Below are 23,698 nucleotides of genomic sequence, written 5' to 3' on the forward strand. Positions count from 1 at the left end.
GCTTAACCGCTGTGCCACCCAGGCGCCCCACAGATCTCCTTTTTAAATATAAAGGCCAACACTTTCTATTTTGGATTCTCAGGTGCAACCGTAGCTAACCTGTGATGATCATGGTTGGGGGTAAATGGGAACCAGATGCAGTGAGATATCGCATTAACCCATTTTAAACAGGGGGAAACAGTACTCCAGAGTAAGCCTCACCTGAGGAAGTGTGTAACCCTCACCTGGTGGACAAGCTGCTGATAGTCCCTCGCTACATTTACACACAGGGATGAAAATCGTGGCTGTTGAATAAAGGAATCACCGAGTTGCTATCATTTCATATACCTCCAGCTACGTGTGCTTTCTTGCTTGCTTGCTTTCGTTTCTTACATGTGCTTTCTTACCAAGTTTGCCCTTGGTTTTAGACTTTTGCTTCTATCTAATAATGACCTAAACATACAATAAGTTATGTGACACAAACGATCATATGCTGCATCATGTTTTCTATTTGAAGTATTGCTCGACTTTGTTTCTTAAAACAGTTACATATACTAAGTGGAAGTTATTTCCTCTCTGTGTAGTAAAGTATGATTACTCCCCGAAGGAGCTGGTGCCAGAACAACCAGAATTAGAATCCAAACCCCTATTTTCACAGGTGAATACTTTGGCAGTGCCTAAGTAACCATATGGGAGATACGAGAGAGTATAGGGTAATAGCACGGGAAGCATCACCGAATCCTGAGGAGGGAAGCAGTTCAAGGATAGCCTGAGAAAGAGTCTCATTTACTCAGGAGACTTGAGGGGGACTGACTACAAAGGTCTGTTGCTTGGCCAGTAGATTTGCCCTTTCTGATGTCTTATATGAAGGTTATTGAGTGGGTGGCAAGAACAGAAATCAGGTGTCGGAGGGGAAGAAGTGAGGCAGGAAGAGGAAGCATCACCAATGCTTGGGTCATTGAGAATTTGGCCAGAAGAAGGGCAGATCCTTTAGTGAGGGAGGGGAGAGCAGAATCAAATGAGGCCTGTGTGTGTTTCACGGAACCCTCTTGTGCTGAATGAAATACTAGAGCTTAACCCTGTGCCTTTGCCAATGGTTGTGTCCATTCTTCACTTACATTTGGGCTCGGTGTTTTCAGGGGCTTGCGGTTCCTGAGAGGCTGGTGTGTACATAAGTTGGGCTCACAGTAAGGGGTTTTATTCAACCCATTGATTCTAGTTCTGGGATAGTAGCTATCCCAGAGTGTCCTTTCCCAGAGTGAGCTGTTGCCTGCAGCAAACCCGGTGCTCCCTCCCTTTCTCTTATGGCACTTACATAGGACAGGCATTGTTCGGACCCCTCAACAAGAAAGCATTTTGGAAGGCCCCACGTTTGCATCTGCTGAAGCCAGAAAAAACGTGGAAACCCAAACCAAGCTCCCAGGGTTCTAATGGAGGCCCTGGTAGTTTGTGCTTGGGTAAGAGACAGGTGGGTCTTTCTCTTTCTCTCTCTCTCTCTCTCTCTCTCTTTTTTTTTTTAAATAATATCAGCTCTGATAAGTAAAATCCCATCAGTAATTTCTATCATTTGTTCTGTCGTTAACTTAGCCTATGATCCTCTCAAAGTCAAAAATTTTTTATGTCTGGGCTTCAGTTTCAACATTTAGAAATGGAAGAGGAAAATAGAAATAGACATCTTTGAAGGTCTGTTATGTGCCCCACACTTTAGAGTATCTCATTTACTCTTCAGAAAAACCCAGTGAGGTAAGTATTCTTCCATCCTGTTTTATAGCTGGAAATACAGAGCCTCAGAGAAGAGGACACGCCCAAGCTTCCACAACCAATAAAGGGCAGAGCTGTACCTTGAACTCAAGGCTATCTGATCTTCCCAATACACTAATGAGATCAGGAAAATGTGGCTTGTGAAGGATCAGTCATCACATGGGGGTTCTGAGAGCATGATTTAAGTTGCAGCTTATTTGCAATCCAGTGTGACATATTCTTGACTAGTGTCATCTCTATAAATTCCAGATAATTTGCTCAGACATACTAAGTAACTTCTACTGGGGTTTCCTTCTAGATGTTGGATATTTACGTACTTTTGTAGCACCTCAGTTTCTTAGTCTGTTAAAAATGCCATCTATAAATAGGAAACACATGGTAAAAGAAATCCATACCTCTATCATAGAACAAAAATAATTTGTTACCGTCTTGGGTAGCAATAATTTTTCTGGAAAGGAAGCAGATGAAATTCTAGTGCTTCACCATTGATTCTCATGCTACAATTCAGTCAGCATCTATTTAAAATGTATCAATGAGAAATATAAACAATCAAGAGTAAGACCAAATTAACTGGCATTGGATTCATATCAGTGTTATTCTGTGTTTCTTAAATTATTCTCCAGTGGAACTGTGCGTTCCCTAAAATGGACTAAGATATTCAAGTCAAATAATACAGATCTTTTCCTAATTTGTAGGAAAAAATATATTTAATACATAGATTTATATAATTTTAAGTTTTTGTAAGAAATTATTCCTTAGCCTTTGGTATCTGTCACCACTGATTGAATGCTAGATTATCTAGCGCTAGTATGATATATGATCAAGTAAAAAAAAATTGCATTTGAATTACTTTAATAAATCAGCACTTTGTGGCATTACATAGACAGTACCCTGACCCCCAGGCACTTGGCCATCTGAACTAGTTTGAGAAATTAAACTATCAATGAAGTTAGTTTAAAATTTATTCACGAACTGCACCACTCAGGACAAGTCAGCCTTATTACTGTAAGCTATGGAGTAACTCCACTGAGTAATTATTCAAATATTTAAGTAAAGTTTCCTTCTTTGCATTCAGCAAGGTAATAAAATGCTTATGAAAAATTAATGTCTTACCTACAGCATAATGGACAGTCTCTTTCAGCCTATTTATACATAAAATGCCAAAATAAACATCAAGAAACATTTGCAAAGTACATTCAGTATCCCCCTCTCGCCCCCCAAAAGCAAACACCAGTATGAAATAGTTCTGCAATTCTGTGCACTTCATCTCAGTACCTAGCTCATCTATGATGGAAGAATATGATCATTTAAATGCAACAAGCACATCTTTGTAAATGGGCCTGCCCCTGTCAGCAGCGGCACAGAGCTAGAATTCATCTCGCCATTGGCTCTGTTTCCTGTAAATGAAGGAGTTGAGTAACCAAGAAGCCAGCTAGACCTTCCTCCCTTCCTGAGCTTTGAGGGCCAGGTCTTTGCAAATTCCACCCTTCCTTCCTGAAAGCCTGGACTCAAAAGGGCAGTAACAGAGAGATGGAAAAAACACAACATCCACCCCATCCTGGCCTTTCATCTCTTCTAAGATGGTCTCGCTGTGTTTGCCATGGAAAGTATGTCTAGTAGATAGAATACCAAGAATGGCTTCGAGGTGACTGTTTAATGGGTAGAAAAAATTATTATGGCTGGGGTTTAAAGAATGCTATTGAGTTCTCTGTGGAGCACGTGGGTTACACCTAAGTAAGTGTAAGTAGCTAAACATTGTGTGCTCTACCCAGAGATAATGAGGAGGCAAACAGAGGTTTATATCACCTTTATGGGTCTGTAGTAAATAACAGAAGCATGGAAATATCCCACACAAGTGTTTTTTAAAGAATCTTCTTATTTTTGAATAGTTACAGAAAAGGTGTACAGATAATGCCATTATCGTGTTCCCCACAATGTTTCCTGTATTAACACCTTTCGTTGCCATGTATATTTGTCACAACTAAGAAACCGACATGGGTACCTTATTAACTAAATTCTGTATTTGCATTTTATTTCTTTTTCTGAATAGCTCCTTTCTGTTCCAGGATACCGTCTAGGATACCACGTTATATTTAGTCATCATGTCTCCTTAAGTCTCATCCAGATTTACCCAAATCTTTTTAAATTACTGAAATATAATAGTAGATGTTTGGGGATTTTATTACATAGGCGATAATTAAGGCAGAATTAACCCATGGTGAGGAACTCTGAATTCTGATTTTCCGCCTCTGGGAGGAACCCCTTTCATTTCCCAATTCAAAATATGAGATGAGATGGTGGTGATTGTAGAAGCAGCCTTTCTTGTGCTGGGGTAACGTTAGAGAGAATTAGTAAATTACCTCCATGACATGCCATAATTTGCTTTCTTCCCCAGATTTCCCGCTGTTGTATCCACAGGAACAAAGGGGAAGTATGTTGTGGCTGTGAACACTACAGTGTGGGGAGAGGGCCATTTTTTAAAAAATAATTAGGTATTTTTCAATTAAAAAAAAACTACTGGTGATTATGTTCACAGGGCAGGCAGAATGCAATAGCCTATTTATTTCTGAACTGATATTAAACCAGAGGTAAAGATAGCGTACAATTTTATGGATGTACTTATAACCATAACCATAAGGGAGAACAAGAAATAAGGCTCTTAAAAAAGAGAATCTGAGGAAGAACGCATAATTGCTCCATTCAATCTTAGAGCTGCTTTTAAAGCTGACAGTGGAAAGTCCCATTGACACGAAGCCCTTCAGCTCCCATTCCTCTAGTTTCCTTTATAAAAAGAAGTTAAGCCTCTCCTGCTTAACTACAGAAACATTTTAAGTTAACTAAGGTTTTCCATTTCTTCTGCCACCTCCCGGCTCAAGCCCTGATCACAGTGTGCCTGGAACTGTTGCAATAGCCTCGTTCAGTTTAAGTGTGTGTGTGTGTGTGGGGGGGGTGTCTGTGGTGTGTGAGTGTGAGTGGGTGTGTGTATGTGTGAGTGTGTACACGCGCGTGTGTTCGTGCACTCCTAACCGCCCCTGTTGGCAAGCCCCTTTGGTCCAGCCTACACATCACTGCTGAATTAAACCTCCTCAACATGTCAGTGGGCTTATTTTCCTATTCAGAAATCTTGAGGGGCTTCCCATTTTCTAGAGAAGAATACTGAAATTCTTCGGACTAGCATTAAGTATTTGCTATGATTGAGTTTCAGCTTAAAATTTTCAACAGTATGTTCTTGACTCTGGTATACCAGTCCCTACACCAGCCAGATAGTTCTTCTCTCAGTTCACTCAAAACCTTTATTAAATTAATCACTGTAATCATTGTGAACAATTATTTTGCACCTTCATCACCATAGGCTTCCTGCCTTTGAGTCTTTGCTTAGCTTTTTTCTCGACTCTTATCTCCTATTTCTACCCTTTCTACAAAATCCCACCTTCCTGTCTCTTGAACCTCCCACCCGCCTCTCCCTCTAGTGAGCTCTCTGTCCTGAGGACTCCTGATTGCCATGTGCACGCTAGGTATGTCGGTGTATCTCCTCCTAGCTGCGTTTTCCGTATATGCATATTTATGTGGTGTCTGTGCTGAGTTGGAATCTTACCAATTGGATGATTTTTTAGTTCTTCTTCCATTTAACATATTATGAACGTTTTCATGTCATATTTTTGAACTGTGATTTTTAATGGTTTCAGAGGTAATCTACATCACATTCCATGTTGTACTGAGGCATTTACACATAGCTGGACATTTAGGTTGTTCCCCTTTTTTATATAATATGTAATGTTGTCCTGAACATCCTTACCTCTAATTATGTATTTGAGATAAATCCCCAAGAATGGGCTTATTGAGAATGCCTTTTTATTAGGTTGTTGATCTGCATTTCCAGATTTCCTTCCAGATAGGTTATGCCAATTTTTTTCATCTATCAGTAGTGTTTGAACATGCCTATTTAATCGCTGTCGCATTGGCACTGGGGGTTATAATTTGCGTGTAAGAAATTCTGTGAATTTGTGTTTGTGAATGAGGTAGCTAAAACCTCTCTCATCATAGGTTTTCATGTTCTGTTTATAAGCCTTTATCGGCGGGGTGTTTGCCAGTATTTTCTCCGGGTCTACAGCCTATCTTTTCATCACTTTCTTGACAGTATCTTCCTAAAAGCAGAAGCTCTTAATTTTGTTACTGAAGTATTGTTGACACACACCGTTACATTAGTTTCTGGCGTACAGCATAGTGATTCCACGAGTGTATACATTCTGCTGTGCTCACCACAGGTGAGGCTCCCATCTGTCACGGCACAACACTATTACAGTCTCATTGACTAGATTCCCTATGCTGTGCCTTTTATCCCCGTGACCTCTTCATCGGCTAGCTGCAAGTCTGTGGCTCCCACTCCCCTTTCACCCATCTTGCTCATCCCCCGCCCCTCTGGCAACCATCGATTTGTTCTCTGTATTTATGGGTCTCCTTCTCCATTTTGTTTGTTTTGTTCTGTTTTTCAGTTTCCACAAAGACGTGAAATCATTGGATATTTGTCTTTTTCAGTCTGACTTATTTTACTCAGCATCATACTCTCTAGGTCCATCCATGTTGCTGCTAGTGGCAATAGTTCGTTCTTTTTTATGGCTGAGTAATATTCCATTGTATGTATATATACCACATCTTCTGTGGGTGGACACTTGAGCTGCTTCCATGTCTTGGTGGTTGCATCAGTTTACGTTCCTACCAACAGTGCATGAGACATCCTCACCAATTCTTGTTATTTCTTGTCTTTATGATTCTAGCCATTCTGACCCATTTAAGGTATTACCTTAATGGTAATGGTTTTGATTTGCATTTCCTCAATAATTAGTGATACTGAGTATCTTTTCATGTGTCTGTCTGCCATCTGTTTGTCTTCTGCGGAAAAAAAAAATCTGTTTAGGTCCTCTGTCCATTTTTAATTGGATTTCTTGGGGGAGTTTTTGGTGTAGAGTTGTGTAAGTATTGTTTCTATATTTTGGATATTAACTTCTTATCAGATATGTCACTTGCAAATATCTTCTCACATTCAGTATGTTACCTTCTCATTTTGTTGATGGTTTCCTATACTACGCAAAAGCGTTTTATTTTGGGTTAGTCCCACTAGTTTATTTTTGCTTTTGTTTACCTTGCCTGAGGAGACATATCTAGAAAAATGTTGCTAGGACTGATGTTAGAGAAATTATTGCCTGTGTTTTCTTTTAGGAGGTTTATGGTTTTCTGTCTCACATTTAGGCATCTTTAATTTGAGTTTATTTTTGTGTGAGAAAGTATAATAAAGTGGTCCGGTTTCATTCTTTTGTGTGTAGCTGTCCAGTTTTCCCAACACCAGTGACATTTATTGAGGAGACTGTCTTTTCTCCATTTTGTATTCTTGCCTCCCTTGTCATTGATTAATTGACCATATGTGCATGGGTTTATTTCTGAGCTCTCTATTCTGCTCCATTGATCTATGTGCCTGTTTTTGTGCCAGTACCAAACTGTTTTGATTACTAGAGCTTTGTAGTATATCTTCAAATCTGGGATTGTGATGCCTCCAGTTTTGTTCTTCTTTTTCAAGATTGCTTTGACCATTCGGGGCCTTTTGAGGTTCCATACAAATTTTAGTATTATTTATTCTACTTCTGTGAAAAATGCTGTTGGTATTTTGATAAGAATTGCATTGAATCTGTAGATTGCTTTGGGTAGTATGGACGTTGTAACAGTATTAATTCTTCTAATCCATGAGATGAAATATCTTTCCTTTGTGTCTTCTTCTTTTGTCAATATCTTAATAGTTACCCAATTCAGGTCTTTTACCTCCTTGGTTAAATTTATTCCTAGGTATTTTATTCTGTTTGGTACAATTGTAAATGGAATTGCTTTCATGATTTCTCTTTCTGCTACTTTGTTATTAGTGTATAGAAATGCAACTGATTTCTGTGTATTAATTTTGTATACTGTGACTTTATTGAATTCATTTATTGCTTCTAATAGTTTTTTGGTAGAGTCTTTAGAATATATATAGTATCATGTCGTCTTTACTTGAGACAGCGTTACTTCTTCCCTGCCAATTTGGATGCCTTTTATTTCTTTTTCTTGGCTGTTGGCTGTGTTTAGGACTTACAGTACTATGTTGTAACACAGTGGTAACAATGGACATCCTTGTCTTGTTCTTGATCTTAAAGGAAAAGCTCTGTTTTTCACCATTGAATATGATGTGATCTGTAGGTTTTTCATGTATGGCCTTTTTTATGTTGAGATATGTTCCCCCCAAACCCATTTTATTGAACACTTTTATCATAAATGATGTTGAATTTTGTCAAATGCTTTTTCTGCATCTACTGAGATGATCGTATGACTTTGTATCCTTCATTTGGTTAATGTGGTGTATCACGTTGATTGATTTGTGAATAGTGAACCATCCTTGATTGATTGAATCATCCCCAGAACAGAAGCTTTTAATTTTGATGACGTTCAGTATCAAATTGTCATGGAGTTTGTTCCTGGTGTGTTACCTAGGAAATCCTCTGCTAGCCAGAGTCACAAAGATTTTCTCCTGTGTTTTCTTCAGAAGATTTACAGTTTTAAGTTTTTATAGTATGATTTTTTAATTAATTTTTGCATGTGGTATGAGATATCAGTTGGGGTTAATTTTCTCATGATAATAAAAGATCACAAATCGTTCCAGATAAGGAAATTGAAATAACTCATCTATCAAAGATATATTTGTTGTTTAAAAAAAAAAGAGCAGTAGTTTGCCTTTAAGGTGATACACAGGAAATTATTGCTACTGGTTCATGTCTTGAGTCTAATTTGAGGCATAACTCAGATGAGTGGATGAATGATTATTGGCAGAAACCCATACATTGTATTACCACTTAGGTTATTTGTTTGGGAGCTAGATTTTTTTTTTTAATTTCACTTAAGTGACTAATGTAATTGTGTTAATTAATATATTTATTTATATATACAACAAGCATTTTTGAGACTTAAGGAGTACAAGGCACTATACTTCTTGGACAGTGTGGGAAATAATTTCTCTGTGGTCCATGAATAGCCTGTGTGCAATTAACATCTGATTTCTGGAATGAAAGGAAGTCAAAGTAATTAACTTTCTTGAACCACAAAATTATAATATAAAGAACATCTGTTAACATTAAGAGATTTGGGCCCTTGGGAATATACTAATAAAGGAAAGATGTGATGAATAAGAAGATTTTGTGGTGAATATAGCTTGGAGTTATTTGTGAAATGAAAAGTTTCTCAGTAATTGGCAGGGCCGCCGAAGCTTTTTTATCACCTGTTTTTCTCTGTAGGTCATCAGCTCAATGAGCTCTCNGGTGGGGCAGGTGTAAAGAGCCCTAGGTTACTCTCTTGTCTGCTTCTTTCCTGAGCCGTGTCTCCTCCAGTGTATCCCCTAAAGCAGAAGGGCTGTTGCAGGCCCTGCGTGATGCTGCCTCATCCTTGCTAGTAACCTTGAGTGCCCAGGGTGCCGAGTGCGGAGGAGGGCGGGGCGGGACGGGACATCGGCAGTAGGTCTGGAGCTGCCATGAATTAGCCCTGTGACTTTGGGCAACTCACCACCTCTCTATACTTTCTCGAGCAAAACAGGGAAGTCAGATTACACCATCTCGAACTTCCCTCGCAGCTGAGAATTTTGTTTATTTATTCAGTGCTCCCCTTCTGTTATGGATTTGAAAAGTGGAACTTGCTGCTACAGAAACACTTTAGCAACCATAAAATTAAGATTCTTGTATTGTCAAATGAATCTGCATCCCCCAAATGTTTATGTAAATATATGTAATTCATATGTTTGAAATATAAGCAAATATAAGAAAGTGTGCTGTGTTTACCTTTTAAAAATTATTTTAGAAACAGACTTCTCCATATGAATTGATTATGCATTTTTAAAGAGAGTAAACTAAAATGAATCATTCAGAAAATCAGATATTAACTACTTCTTGTGAGTGATTTATCTCTCTCATTTTTCTTGACATGTCTAATGCTTTTTTTTAAATATCCACTTCTCAGTGTCATGAAATGAATTACATTTCATCCAAACTTCTAATTTCATTTTATAATATGCTCGAGTTTATGCAAGATTCAGTCATTTATTTATCACCTTGTTTGGGAGAGATATTAATAACTTTCGTATTAAATCATTTTTTAGTTGAAGAGAGGGAAATTTTTATTGTGATATAATTTACACATGGCAAAATTCATTCTTTTCAAGTGTGTAGTTCTGTGTTTTTAGTATATTCACAAGGTAGTGCAGCCATCACCACTAATTCCAGAACATTTCATCACCCCAAAAAGAAACCCCATACTAATTAGCAGTCTCTTCTTACAAATATTTTTTGATGTATCAAATTTCAAAGGTAAAATCTTAAATCTGGTAAGGTAAAGGTAAATCTGAAAATAGTTCATACTGTGTGATCAGTTAATTAATGGTATCAGGGGCACCTGGGTGGCTCAGTTGGTTAAGCGTCTGACTTTGGTTCAGGTCATGGTCTCAGGGTCCGGGGATTGAGCCAATGTGTGGCTTCATACTCAGTGGGGAATCTGCTTGTCCTTCTCTAACGCTCCCCTGCCCTCTCTTGTGCTCTCTCTCTCTCAAATAAATAAATAAAATCTTTTAAAAAAATTAATGGTATCATTTTATTATTCTTCCCATATTGCATGTTAGTTTATAAACAGATATTAAACTTTTCCTTGGGGGTGAAGAATAGGGCCTTTTTAATGAGTTGAATTAGCTGAGTTTTGGTTTTGTTTCTCTGTTTTGTCAGAATGTAGTTACTAAAACTGGATTTTTCATGAATTTATTTCTTTATGGATTGAAAATAATATTTGAAAAATCAGGTTACTGATTGTTTTTAGGAGATCAGAGTAATAGCCAAGATCAAATACGGCATCAGAACAGTGAAATTCAACTCAGCAGCATTTAATTAGCTTTTGGAAGTTCAAAATAAGAATGTGTGCTTGGGAGAAAGCCAAAAAAATGAGAGTGTCTAGAGCATGATGTAGGTAATAATGCGAGTTTCTGTTACCAGAAAAAAAGAAAAGAGGAACTTTAGAGAGAAGCATAAGCAACCGAAAACAGTCAAATGTGACAGATGTGTACTAGGGTTATGATTTCTAAGATTAGTATAACATCAACATTTTGACTGCCAAATAAATTTGTCAAATGCTGCCGGCTCCTGGCAGTTAGACCTCAAACCAGCAATAAAGTTGAATTCATTATTGGAAAAGTATAGGTCTTACTTTTATTTGAAAGCATAAACTGACTTATTAAATAGAATCAGGGGTTTAAAGTTTTTTTCCCTGCCAAGAACTGCTACTTTCTCAAGGTCCTCTGGCCCCTTTTAAAGACCCTTGTTGGCCATCCAACACAACAATTTTCTGTCTACTGCTGCTGGCCATCTTTGAAAGGTCTCTTTCCTTTCAGTCTTCAAACTTCTTATTTACTTATTCCATGATATAATCTCTAGGTCAGACTTGTGAATGTTCTCTTTTTTTAATGGAATTTCATGTGTTTTCCTCTCCTCCAGCTGGCAGAAGCTCTTTTCAGTTCTAGTGGGTCTTAAAGGACTTCAGATAGATGGTGTGGGCCAGTGTTCTTCCTCTTGGCCAGACTAATTCACAATGAACCTGAGTGAACGCTTTTCTACCCTGTCCATACATTTCTCCTTGACAGTTACAGTGCAACTTCCCTTGCTGACCCATTCTGTCATTCACCAGCCTTCATTCGACCTGCTCAGGGTTACAGGGCTTCTCCAGAAGTTATTTTTTAGATATTGAATATCACCTTTCTTTCTTCTCATTCCCTTTGACTAAGGGGAAAAACATTCCATATTTAAAATATGCTTGATTTGGGGCATCTGGGTGGCTCAGTCAGTTAAGTGTGTCCCTTCACCTCAGGTCCCGATCCAAGGGTCCTTGGATCGAGTCCCATGTCAGACTCCCTGCTCAGTGGGGAGCCTGCTTCTCCCTCTGCCTCTGCCTGCTGCTCCCCCTTCTTGTGCGCTTGCTTGCTCTCTTTCTCTCTCTGTCAAATAAATAAATTAAGTCTTTAAAAAAAGATTTTTAAAAATAAGATAAAATATTCTTGACTTATTTCGAAAATGCCTGCCTGACAAGCCCAAATCTGGTCATCCTTTCCTTAATAGGCGAGTACTGAGCAGTTCTGTATTCAAGAGACTATGTTAAATACATTACACACTTTATCTTATTTAACACTCAAGCAGACCTTCCTATAATTACTATTATTATTCCCATTTTGTAGATGGAGCAATTACCGGGAAATAGAAGAGGCATCATTTTAACCCAGAACTGTTCCACACCAAAGCCAGCGCTCTTAGCCACAGTTCTGTGCCAGGGTCTCGGCAGTCATGTCATTTGTCTTTCGTTTCAATTCCAATTTAGCCCTCAGTTAGTATGTTCAATAAGCCGCAACTGGGGGTTCAAGGTGGGGGTGGGGGTGGATGGACATTTCTGTCCTTCTGACAGTGCTAATTCTGCTCCCTAACTTTTGAGTGAGTTCAAATGACTCCACTTTGCCTCTTCCTACCTTTCTTCCACCTGCTTTATAACCATTCTCTCTCCCACTGTCCCTTCACTTCTTTATCCATAAACCTCAAGTGGCAGAAGGTCAAGAGGAAAGAGGCATGAAAACAAAAAAAGAAAAGTGATTCCTAACCTTTCTCCACCCTCTGTAGTCCAGCTGTAACCGATAATCATATTCTGTCCTTACTATTTCCTACATTGTGTGCTTCTTTCACAAGAGCTTCTCAATACCCACCTCCAGTATGGCAGCCCTGCCGTGGGTCTGTATCCATTCTACAGATGATAGAATTCCAGGAAGTCACCTTGGAAAAGTCCATGGAGGTGCACCTGGGTGGCTCAGTTGGTTAAGCATCTGCCTTCAGCTCAGGTCATGCTCCCAGGGTCCTGGGATCAAGCCCTGCATCAGGCTCCCTGCTCAGCAGGGAGTCTGCTTCTCCTTCTTCCCCTCCCCCTGCTTGTGCTCTCTCTCTCTCTCTCTCTCTCTCTCTCTCTCTCTCACTCTCAAATAAATAAAACCTTTATTAAGAGAGAAAGAAGGAAAGAAAGAAAGAAAAAGAAAGAAAGGAAGAAAGAAAGAAACGTCATTGGATGAGGTTGTAGATTGACAAGTGGCTACTCAAGTTGACGTGGTTGAGAAGTTGAAATTTGAAGTCAAATATTCTGATGTAATGTGAGTTCCCTACATCTCACTGATAATAAGCGTTTGCATATATTTACCACTGTAACCTTGTAATAGCAGAATTGGTTTGCAGTTCATTGAGAATGAGCCCTTGATGTCTGGTGAGTTGTATCACTCTGAAAATAATCTTCAATGCCACTGAATATGAATATTTTAAATTTTACAGTGATGAACAACAGCGAGATTATTTAATGGAAAGACGGGACCTCGCCATTGATTTTATTTTTTCTTTAGTATTAATAGAAGTTTTGAAACAGGTAGGTCAGTAATTTAATGTTCCTTTTAGATAAGATTTATCTGAAAACTACTTATGTTTTTAAAATGTAAGTTTTAAATTGTTCCTGTATTTCAAATCCTGGGTCATGCGAATTATGTTTATTGATTGCTAACGTATATAGTTACCAGAAGTACTGTTACTGACTTGATCTTTGTTTTTTCCTTCCAGATTAAAAGCCATCTTCTTTTTTTTTTTCCTTTTCAGATTCCACTTCATCCTGTAATAGACAGTCTAATACATGATGTTATTAACTTGGCTTTCAAGCACTTTAAGTACAAAGAAGGGTAAAGTAATTTATCTCCTTAGAATTTTGAAGAAGTTGGGTACTTAAATCTTAAACAAGTGTGCTCTTTTTAGATGACCAGGGATCCCTCACTTGTCCAATCATATCTTACTTAGGTACCTTGGTCCCAACACTGGCAATATGCACATTGTGGCAGACCTGTATGCAGAAGTCATCGGAGTGTTGGCACAAGCTAAGTAAGTGAATGTCAGTCCTTTACCAGAAGAGCTCGAGTGCCTCTTCTGCTGCAGCCCAGCCCAGCTCTCAGGAAGGGGCTGTGTGTGAGCTAGCAGAGAGCTTGGGTCCTTGTGGCTATAGGCGCCATGTCTCTGAAACTGACTAAAAGCCCCCTTGAGGCACGTACCAAGTTTGTTTCCAGTTGTTTTCTCTATTATCTTTTTTACCTGGCAGTTGGGCCAGGTCCTACCAGGAGTCCATGAGTTTCAGAGTACTGCATCAAAGAAAGAAATGGACTAACCAAGTTTCTTTTCTCTCTGCCCAAATATTCCAAAGGAGTTTACCGGTTTCAGAAGTTCTGTTTTCTATATTCCATGAGTGGGTAAATACACTATATATCATCTGTGAATGGGAAAATTCCATTCTAAATTGTCCCTCTACTATAGACCTTACTTAATTCAGCTGAGCTAAAAATGTCCCAGACTCTGTCATGGAAACAAGTCGGGGGAAAATTCTCATTGCTAAATTTATCTGGCCCCATAACACTACTTAGCAGGCTAGAACAAAGTGGTGTTAGACTATTAGCAATAATATACTTCTTCCAAAAGTGATGTCACACCTTATTCACCCGTCTTCATCTTATTCAACCCTGAGGCAAATCAGGCAAAATCCTGAATGCCTAGGTTAGGCAAAATGAGCCAGAGACAAACTATGAATCCAGGCCAAGAGGTGAAATTAAAGCAACAGTGATGCCCTGATGCTTGTGAAATGCAATGCTCAAGAAAGAGATTTTTATCTCCAAGAGATGGAATTTCCTAACTCAATAGCATGGAAATGCCCAATTTATCAAAAAACAAAATCTTGTAGAAAGTACTTACTCAGCAACCTTACCTAGCGAAAACAGAGACAAGAACTCAGGAAAAAGACCCCCAAAATACTTCGGCGTGACTTATTTAACCTGGTTTATCTATTCATCTCTACGACATATTATTTCTAACCTAAAACATTAGTGTTAGATGAGAGAGAGAGAGAGATACACTGATAGTAGTGAGAAATATCAGGCTCAAAGCCTGGCAGCAACAGAGAGGAAAGAAAAAGTAGCCAAAGTGTATGTAAGAACTAAACAGTAGTGTTATCTGGGCCATTTTGCATGAGATTATATTGCACTTCTATTGCAACCCATTGTCATAATCGTGGTTCATGAATCGTCAAGAAAAACAAAGCCCAATACATCTTTTTCTATTGCAATTGAAGGACAGAAGTATTGGCATTTTGAAGGGAGAAGCTTCAATTACCTAGCAAGTTGATTTACATGTCTCAACCCCATTCCTAGAAAAGATCAGAAAAATGAGTTATTGATATATATTTGGCTCATTTGTGTCCAAATCCTGAAACTCTCAACCTATTCCTATGTAATTCCTTCTGTAATTATCCCAGTCCAATTCTCTTATACTATCATTTGGAAGATTTAATTTGCCAAAAATGGCTTTTTGTGTTTTTCTTAGTTTTGGGGAACTATTCATTCACAATATTGGTTCCTGTAGAATCACCTTCCTTAGCAATAGTGATTTTGAGTTGGTTGTGAACGAACTGAAAAACAATGTCATAACTAAGCCACATTCTAAGGTTATAGGAATTTCCATATTAGGTCAGATTTATATGATCCACCAAGCCAGTGTTTTCTTGCCAACCATGGCTTGTTTTAATTTCCATGATGTCAGTATTTGTCCCAATTCTGCAATAGTCGGGTATATGAAAGGTCTCAATTTGGACAATGCTCCAGTACTTTCCAGTCATAAGAGAACCCCTTGGTCAGTGGCTTCTTATAGTAACTACAGTAGTGTATAGTAATCACAATGATATATTCTCAACCAGTCAATGTATAGATAACCTTTATTAATAGATAGTACAACCTTAAACTGGTGTCATAATCCAAATTATCACATTGTTTCCTTTTCGTGAGTATGCCAGAAACATTACTTTGTCATTGGCTTAGAAAAGTACTGTTTCCTTTGTTCTCGGGGGGGAGGGGGGAAGGATGTATGCTTATCTAGTACAGGGTGGTTATCTTTTTTTTTTTTTAATAAACTCGAGTAATATAACAATTCTAATTTTAGACTTTACATCTAGCTCCCAGTGGTAATGCATATGAAATATTTTCTTCATTATGACTTTAGTTATTAATGCTTAGTTTTAGTCTTTAAGTTTTAGCAAAATCACTATTTTTGATCTTACGGATGATAATGCACTTAATTCCTAACATTAAGGGAAAAAAAATTTTGCTATTTAGTGATATTCACCCAAAGTGTTGACTTTTTGAAAGTCAGTTAAGTTAAAGTTTGATTTTTTTTTAAGGTAAGTTTCTTTGGTTAAAATCTGGTATATTTATTTATATAGTGATAATGGCCTCTAAGACTCATAGCTTTCAAAATTGCTTTCTCTTTATGTGATATAATCATAATGTATATATCCTTAAACTCTTACTTTTACAATATGTACTGAACATTTTAAAGCAATTTATTTTTATATGGATGTTCTGGTATACCAAAGACTGAGTAATCATTTAGTTACTGTGTTTACTAAAGGCAGCATGAAACACTAAAGGCACAGTCATTGAAAATGAATTAATTTTTCCCTAAAATTATTTTACAGAAAAATAGATTTTAAGTGCAAATAGATTTTGGGCTTTTTTTAATACTAAAATAATATGTTTATGTCATCTGGGACTTTTAAAAGTAAAAGATAGCCATATTTATTCTTCAATGAGAAATAAATAGACTGTCAGCCATCCACCCTGAGACTGTTGAACTAGTTATACAAGTAACCTGCCCTCTCCTACCGCTCCTTGTTTTAGTCATGGATTAGGGATAGAAAACAAACTTCCCTAAGTATCATATGTTCTTTAAACAATATAACTCTAACCTACAAGATTACTTTTTCCTTTTAAGCTTTCACATTTCTAAAATTAAAATCCTTGGTAAGTTTTTTTACTGTTTGGAAGTAACTTGAATAAAAATATAATTTTTAAAAATCCAGTTGAGAATTAATAAATTTTTATAATCTTGATTAAAAGTGTCCCTTCCATTGCTTTGCACGCCATCTCTGCTTCCCACCCATTATCATCACTGCCTAAAGACTCAGCCTTTACCTCAACTCAAATCCCCAGAAGTCTCCACTAATTATCCAGCTGGAAAGAGCCCTTTCATTCTCCTGTGCCCTGGAGCCTCTTTAAGTGTATTATTCTCGTAAAAGGCAATGTGAAATGTGAGAAAGTGGTCTGGCCTGGCCATTCCACCTGCCAGAAGGATCAACAAGATCCTAGCAAAGGGTCAGGCACTGGTGAACACACCTCATAAACAATAATAATTATTATGATTATTATTAATCTTATTATAAATAATATTTAATAATTTAAATGATTAGTTATAATGATTGTTTTTGATTAATAAATAATATTTGATAATTATTTATCTTATTATTTAATATTTAATATTGTTATTATTCACATGGTTCATGGTCTTTTCTGCATTGCTTTATCTTCCCAATCACACTGTACACTGTTCTTAGGGGCAGTGACTGTATTTCATAGTTCATGACAATGTCAGGCAGCTGGAATGTAGTGGAAATTCCTGGAATTTGTGTCAGAAGACGTGGGTTTGAGTCTTGTCATGTTGATCTTCCACATCTGTTTCTTCATTTGTAAAATGGAAATGTGTTCACTGCCTGACTCAGTGGATTGTTGCAAAGGTAAAAATGTAAAAGAGTATAATGTGCATAAAATATAAACCATCTTACAAATATACCTTATCATGATTCCTGGTCTAGACCAGTGTTTCATAAACTTCAGCACAGCAGAATCACCTCTAGGGCTTGTTGAACAGGAGTCCTGGAACTCAGCCCCAGCGTTCCTTATTCGGTAGGTGTGGTGTGGGCCAATGATGAGTGTTTCTCACAAGTTCCCAAGCAGTGATGCTGCTGTTGATCTGGGGGCCACACTTTGAGAACCACTGGTCCAGACATAACCTAGCAGAGATGAAGCGTAGGGACCCTAGGGCCAGACATTTGGCTTGAAATTCTGGCTCTGCCACTTGCCAGCTGTGCGACTTTATCACATTTAGAAATCTGAGCCTCAAGTTCCTTTTCTGTAGAAAGGGTATAATAACAGTACTGCACAAATTGTGAGGACTGAATGATCGTGAAGATGAAATGTAGGGTTCGCCAAACTTTGCTTGGCGTATCGTAGGTGTTGGATGTCTGCTTGTAGCTGCCATCATCGCCGTCCTCAACATCAGATTATTTCCTACTCTATGAGAAGTAGAAAAGAAAGATGACATTGGAATTTGGGTTTTCTATTTTTTGTTCCATTGCCCTCTTAAAAACCTCTTTTATTGTGAAATATACGTAGCAAACATGAAGAAAAACCTGTAAATTGGTTTGGAAAAATAGAGTTTTAACAAATTATTACCAAATGAGCACCACATAACCTCCTGCACCCGAGCCAAGAACGAGAAAGTGGCCAGCTGTCACCAAGTCTCTGACACCGATTTGCCAGTCATGGCCCTCTTGTACTGCCTTCTTGTACTGGTGAAACAATATCTCCATGTTTACCGCCTACTTTATTTGTCCTCAAGTTTCTCCCTTGAGCTGTCAAGAGTTGTTTCAGCCTTCCAGGATTCTGTTAGTTGGCGTTCAACTTTTATGTCTTTTTAGTTGTAACATCCCATACGTGTAGAAAAAGCTCATTCTTCTTTTAGATTTGATTTGAATTGTTTCATTATTAGATTTTCTTACAACCTAGAAATATTTTTTCAATGATCATTAACCTAAAGGTATAAAAGAAACAACAAACGAAAACTCTGGAAATGGATTAAGACTGTTTCTTGGCATGATTTGCTGTCATTGTCAGAAAGAGCAGGCCCATGGTATTGCTCTGATGCTTACAATTAGAGATACATCAGGTCCTTGGGGTATGCGAGTATGTTGGAAATTGCCCAGCCTGAGGAAATGGAGCTTTTGTCATGCTCAATTTAAAAGTGAGGCCATTTTGAGAGGGTCTAAATAACCCTGGATCTTCTCCCTGACTGAAGGAATGTTGAGTATATTGTAGAATAAGAGAAGAAATGAGAAGATTGTATTCTTTACCAAGTCCCCAATAACAAAGCCTTACAAAATGATAGCCATATACTTCAGCCATTCAAAGGGCTCCTCTCACTGTGCCCTGTCGCACCTAGATGCAGGAGGCCTCCATTATACTCACTTTCATACCCATTATTTAATAAGCCACTCATGTTCTCTTCTTAGATTCCCTGCTGTAAAGAAGAAATTTATGGCAGAACTCAAGGAATTACGGCACAAAGAGCAGAGCCCGTATGTTGTTCAGAGCATTATCAGCCTGATAATGGGGATGAAGTTCTTTCGAATTAAGATGTATCCGGTGGAAGACTTTGAGGCTTCTCTTCAGTTTATGCAGGTAGGCAACATTTTGGGCAGGAGATCCAAGGGGCTGTCAACCTGAACTCCCTTCATCAGAATGATTGACTTGGAATGTGAAAACCCATTCACTTGACAATGTGGAAGAAGTCCTACTTTTTCCTCAGTAATGCATAACGTGCTTTGTAACCAAATATTAGAGTTGCAGGCCGATAATGTCACTTTTAAGCTTTCATATCACCTTTGAAGTAGGGTGTATAGTGGAATGTCTTACTGGTTGACTTTTTTCTCTTTTTGATCATCAGCTACGTATTGATCTATGAATAAAATACAGCTGATTTTTTGCTTTTTATAATTGATAGCATTGAGGTGGCTGTGTTAACATTCATAGGCATCAGAACTTTAAATAATGCAGAAAACGTTTTATTCCTACTACAAAAGAGAATCAGTTTTTAAAAATCAACCAAACCATACGGGTTTGGGTGGCAGTTACGCCATGTTTCACATAATGTACTAACAAAAGAATTGTTGCTAATGTGGATTTTGCAGAACATGTGGCTCTATTAGAATTTATAAAACTTTAATACTGCTGTGAGCTAGGTTTAGTGAAGGTCTTTATCACTGAAGAGCTTAGATATAGGGATTAGACATATAGGCTGTGCCACTNCTTTAATACTGCTGTTAGCTAGGTTTAGTGAAGGTCTTTATCACTGAAGAGCTTAGATATAGGGATTAGACATATAGGCTGTGCCACTTCTTACCCACTAAAATGGCTATAATCAAAAAGACAGATAACAGCAAGTATGGGTAAGGATGTAGAGAAATTAGAACCCTCGTACCCTGCTGGTTGGAATATAGAAAGGCATAACAATGTTGGAAAACAGTTTGGCAGTTCCTCAGTGGTTAAATCTAGAGTTGGATGTAAGCCAGCAATTCCACGTTTCTAGGGTTATATCCAAGAGAAATGAAAATAAACATTCATGCAAAAACTTGATTGCAAATATTCATAGCAGCATTATTCATAATAACAAAAAAGTGAATGTAGCCCAAATGTTCATCAACTGATGACTAGAGAAACAAAATGTGGTATATCCATATAAGGGAATATTATTTGGCCATGAAAAGGAATGAAGTACTGATACATGCTACAGCATGGATGTACCTTGAAAATATTATGCTAAGTAAAAGAAGTCACATATTTTGTGATTCCATTTAAATGAAATGTCCAGAATAGGCAAATCCATGAAGACAGAAAGTATACGGGTGGTTGTGTAGGGCTTGCAGGAGGGGAGTGTGGGTAGAGAGTTTGGAAATGACTGCTAAATAGCACAGAGTTTCTCTGCAGGGTAATAAAAAGGTTCTAAATTTAATTGTGGTGATAAATGTACAATTGTGGGAGTGCCTGGCTGACTCAGGTCATGATCCCAATGGTCCTGGGATCCGGCCCCACGTCAGGCTCTGTGCTCAGTGGGGAGTCTGCTTCTCCTTCTCCCTCTGCTGGCTGCTCCCCCTGCTTGTTCTCTCTCTGTCTCTCTCACTCAATCTCTGTCAAATAAATAAATAAATAAATAATCTTTTAAAAAAGTATACAATTGTGAATATACTAAAAGCTATTGAACTGTACCCTTTAAGTGGGTGAATTGCACATTATGTGAACTCTACCTCAATGAAGCTATGAAAAAAAAAAGAAGTTAGGCCATCCATCAAACTTCTTGGGTTTAAATTCAAACTTTAGCACTTACCAGCACTGTGACCTTGGGCAAGTCGCCCTTAACCCGTCCCCACCTCACTTACCTTTGTGCAAAGTGGTAATAATGGCACTAACCTTAGAAGGTGGCTCTGAGGATTCTTGACACATGGTAAGCACTTAGTAACTGTTAACCATTTTTATCCCTCTCTCATATGAATAATTCATGTATCTATGTATTTGAATGATGACTTGAAAGAGTATTTACACACCTATACAAAATACTGTAGGAAAAGGGCCACAATTCCAGGAGTCATGAAGCTCCATTCTGCATTGGGGAAACCATCTCAATGACTCCATATTGGGAATGCCTTTCTGGGACTGATGTTTTAGTATAGCATCAGTAGACTAGAGATTTTAGTAACTTTTGTTGGCAATGGGCCCAATGTTGACTGAAAGTAAGTATAATAGCTAATACAGATATTAACATATCATCACAAATACATGTAGCCTTGGACCCTTCCATGAAAACAATACCTAATGAAGAGTTACTACCAAAAAGGCCGGGAAGGAGAAAGAGGCTGGTGGAATTCTAAACAGGCCAGCTTTCCTAATAAATGATTCTCTGGGCCACCAAAAATACCCTTTCATAGATAGTAGTCCATAGGCAAAGACATCCTTGCTTGAGGAAGTATTCGAAAGGTTTCTTGCCTGAGGTGGGGGAGGGAAGCTTTCCGGACTTGCTTATGAAACTATCTGAATAATAAACACACCTAAAATGTCAGAGCTAAGAAGTAAATAGCTCTGTGCCTGGGGCTGTCACAGGGCCCAAAATAAGTTTAATATCTTCTGCCTCTCTTCCCATGTTTACCTTCTCTGGGGATCTGTGTTTGTTGGTTCATCAAGGACTCAGGCCCCCACACACAGTAGGTGGTCAATGAAAATTTGTCAGCAAAGAATGTCTGAATGAATCAACCAATAAGTCAGTGGATGAGTATCTGTTCCCTGATTGTAGATGTTTTGTCCTTTCAGCACAGTGATTTGAGATAGAAGTGGGAGAGTGAGAAAACCAGTCCTGCAAAATGTCATTGAGGCCATTTTGAACTTAAGTATAAATGCTAGAATCCAGTGATTTTCTTCAGTGGGTTAAGAAATATGCTATGTTCGTGTGTATGATTGAATTAAGAGCTGTTTCCTTAAATTTGTTTAAGGAAATTTATGTGCACATTTCAATCTGTTCTCCCTCCTTTATGCTTTTTTCTACTTCCTAGGAATGTGCACATTACTTCCTCGAGGTCAAAGACAAAGATATCAAGCATGCCTTGGCTGGGCTTTTTGTTGAAATTCTTGTCCCAGTTGCTGCCGTGAGTTACGTTTTTATTTTTAAGAACTTCTTCAAATTGGATTAGAGAATCACTAATTTCATTAATATACTATTAACATGCATCTCTCTTTTAGGCTGTTAAAAATGAAGTAAATGTTCCCTGCCTTAGAAACTTTGTTGAAAGCCTGTATGACACCACGCTGGAACTTTCTTCTCGAAAGAAGCATTCGTTGGTTAGTAACTGAGCAAATCCAAAACGCAACACTGCAGAGGCTAAAATCCTTAGGCTGAAATCTATTTGAGACCCATAATGGGAGCATTACCTATAGCTCCCTCCAAAAGAGGAAGCGTTTCAAAACTTGAAGCTTGCACTTAACGTTGACCATAAGTGGATCACAGTAATATAAGGGGATTAGACCGTGTCACCTCATATGACCCTTCTTGTCCTAAGATTCTTGTTTATTTTCATGACTGGCTTAACTTGATTTTTGTTTTAATTTGAGTATTTTTTCCAATCTAAAAGTCAGTTTATAATAACAGTTTATCGTTTTCAACCCCCTGAAGTCTTCACTGGTTCGTTCCTGTCCTGATACTCACAATCAAAATGGAAGCAGGCAGCAAAGGGACTTAGGAGAGAGACAGTTGCCCATAGCAAAGATTCTCTGAAGGCTGAGAAAACAATAGTCGTGAAAGCTTTTGTGCTGGAGAGCAGCAGCACAGAAAAGTCTTTTGAATTACCACAACCTTTCGCTCTCAGTGGTGTTAAAAAAAAAAAAAAAAGGCTCTGGCTTATGATTGGACACATGGCATATGAGCTATAATCGCGGTAGTATGGAGGAAGCAGGTTCCTTAGGTAGCTGGTTTACTGGCATGATTTATGCCAGTCTTCAAAGTAGGAGCATTGCCACCGTTATTTGAGCCAATGTTCAGAGTTGCTTTGCTGGCAGTGGTGACAGACATTCTCATTGTCTACTTTAATAGTCTTTGTGACTAATCACTGGTATTTTTTTTTTTTTTAGATTACTGTCTGGAATTAGAGTTATACTCAATGGTAGCATAGTACAAAGTCAATTTAAAACCAAGTGAATAAAAAAAATGAAGTTAATGGTTTGTGAAGCACAGAATCTCATTGTGGCCATTGTTTTTTGCTAATTCAATGTAATGGATGAACCAGTTATATTATTGTTTAAATCTTCACTAGCCTTAATTCTTTGGGTGCCACCACAGTGNGACGGGTGGTTGTGTAGGGCTTGCAGGAGGGGAGTGTGGGTAGAGAGGTTGGAAATGACTGCTAAATAGCACAGAGTTTCTCTGCAGGGTAATAAAAAGGTTCTAAATTTAATTGTGGTGATAAATGTACAATTGTGGGAGTGCCTGGCTGACTCAGGTCATGATCCCAATGGTCCTGGGATCCGGCCCCACGTCAGGCTCTGTGCTCAGTGGGGAGTCTGCTTCTCCTTCTCCCTCTGCTGGCTGCTCCCCCTGCTTGTTCTCTCTCTGTCTCTCTCACTCAATCTCTGTCAAATAAATAAATAAATAAATAA

The 23,698-nt window shown here is 38.2% G+C and overlaps 1 protein-coding gene across 1 annotated transcript in view; it reads left to right on the forward strand.

Moving 5' to 3' along the window:
• Positions 1–23,698, forward strand: part of FRY (FRY microtubule binding protein) — a 258,709-nt gene that overhangs the window by 75,922 nt on the left and 159,089 nt on the right. The window contains exons 4-10 of the mRNA XM_034663782.1: positions 9,051–9,085; positions 13,083–13,233; positions 13,458–13,537; positions 13,653–13,733; positions 19,015–19,183; positions 22,102–22,194; positions 22,289–22,387. Of these exons, the coding sequence (XP_034519673.1) occupies positions 9,051–9,085; positions 13,083–13,233; positions 13,458–13,537; positions 13,653–13,733; positions 19,015–19,183; positions 22,102–22,194; positions 22,289–22,387 (708 nt within the window). The remainder of the gene's footprint in view (positions 1–9,050; positions 9,086–13,082; positions 13,234–13,457; positions 13,538–13,652; positions 13,734–19,014; positions 19,184–22,101; positions 22,195–22,288; positions 22,388–23,698) is intronic.

Source organism: Ailuropoda melanoleuca, chromosome 7, assembly GCF_002007445.2.
Source record: "Ailuropoda melanoleuca isolate Jingjing chromosome 7, ASM200744v2, whole genome shotgun sequence".
NCBI lineage: Eukaryota > Metazoa > Chordata > Mammalia > Carnivora > Ursidae > Ailuropoda > Ailuropoda melanoleuca.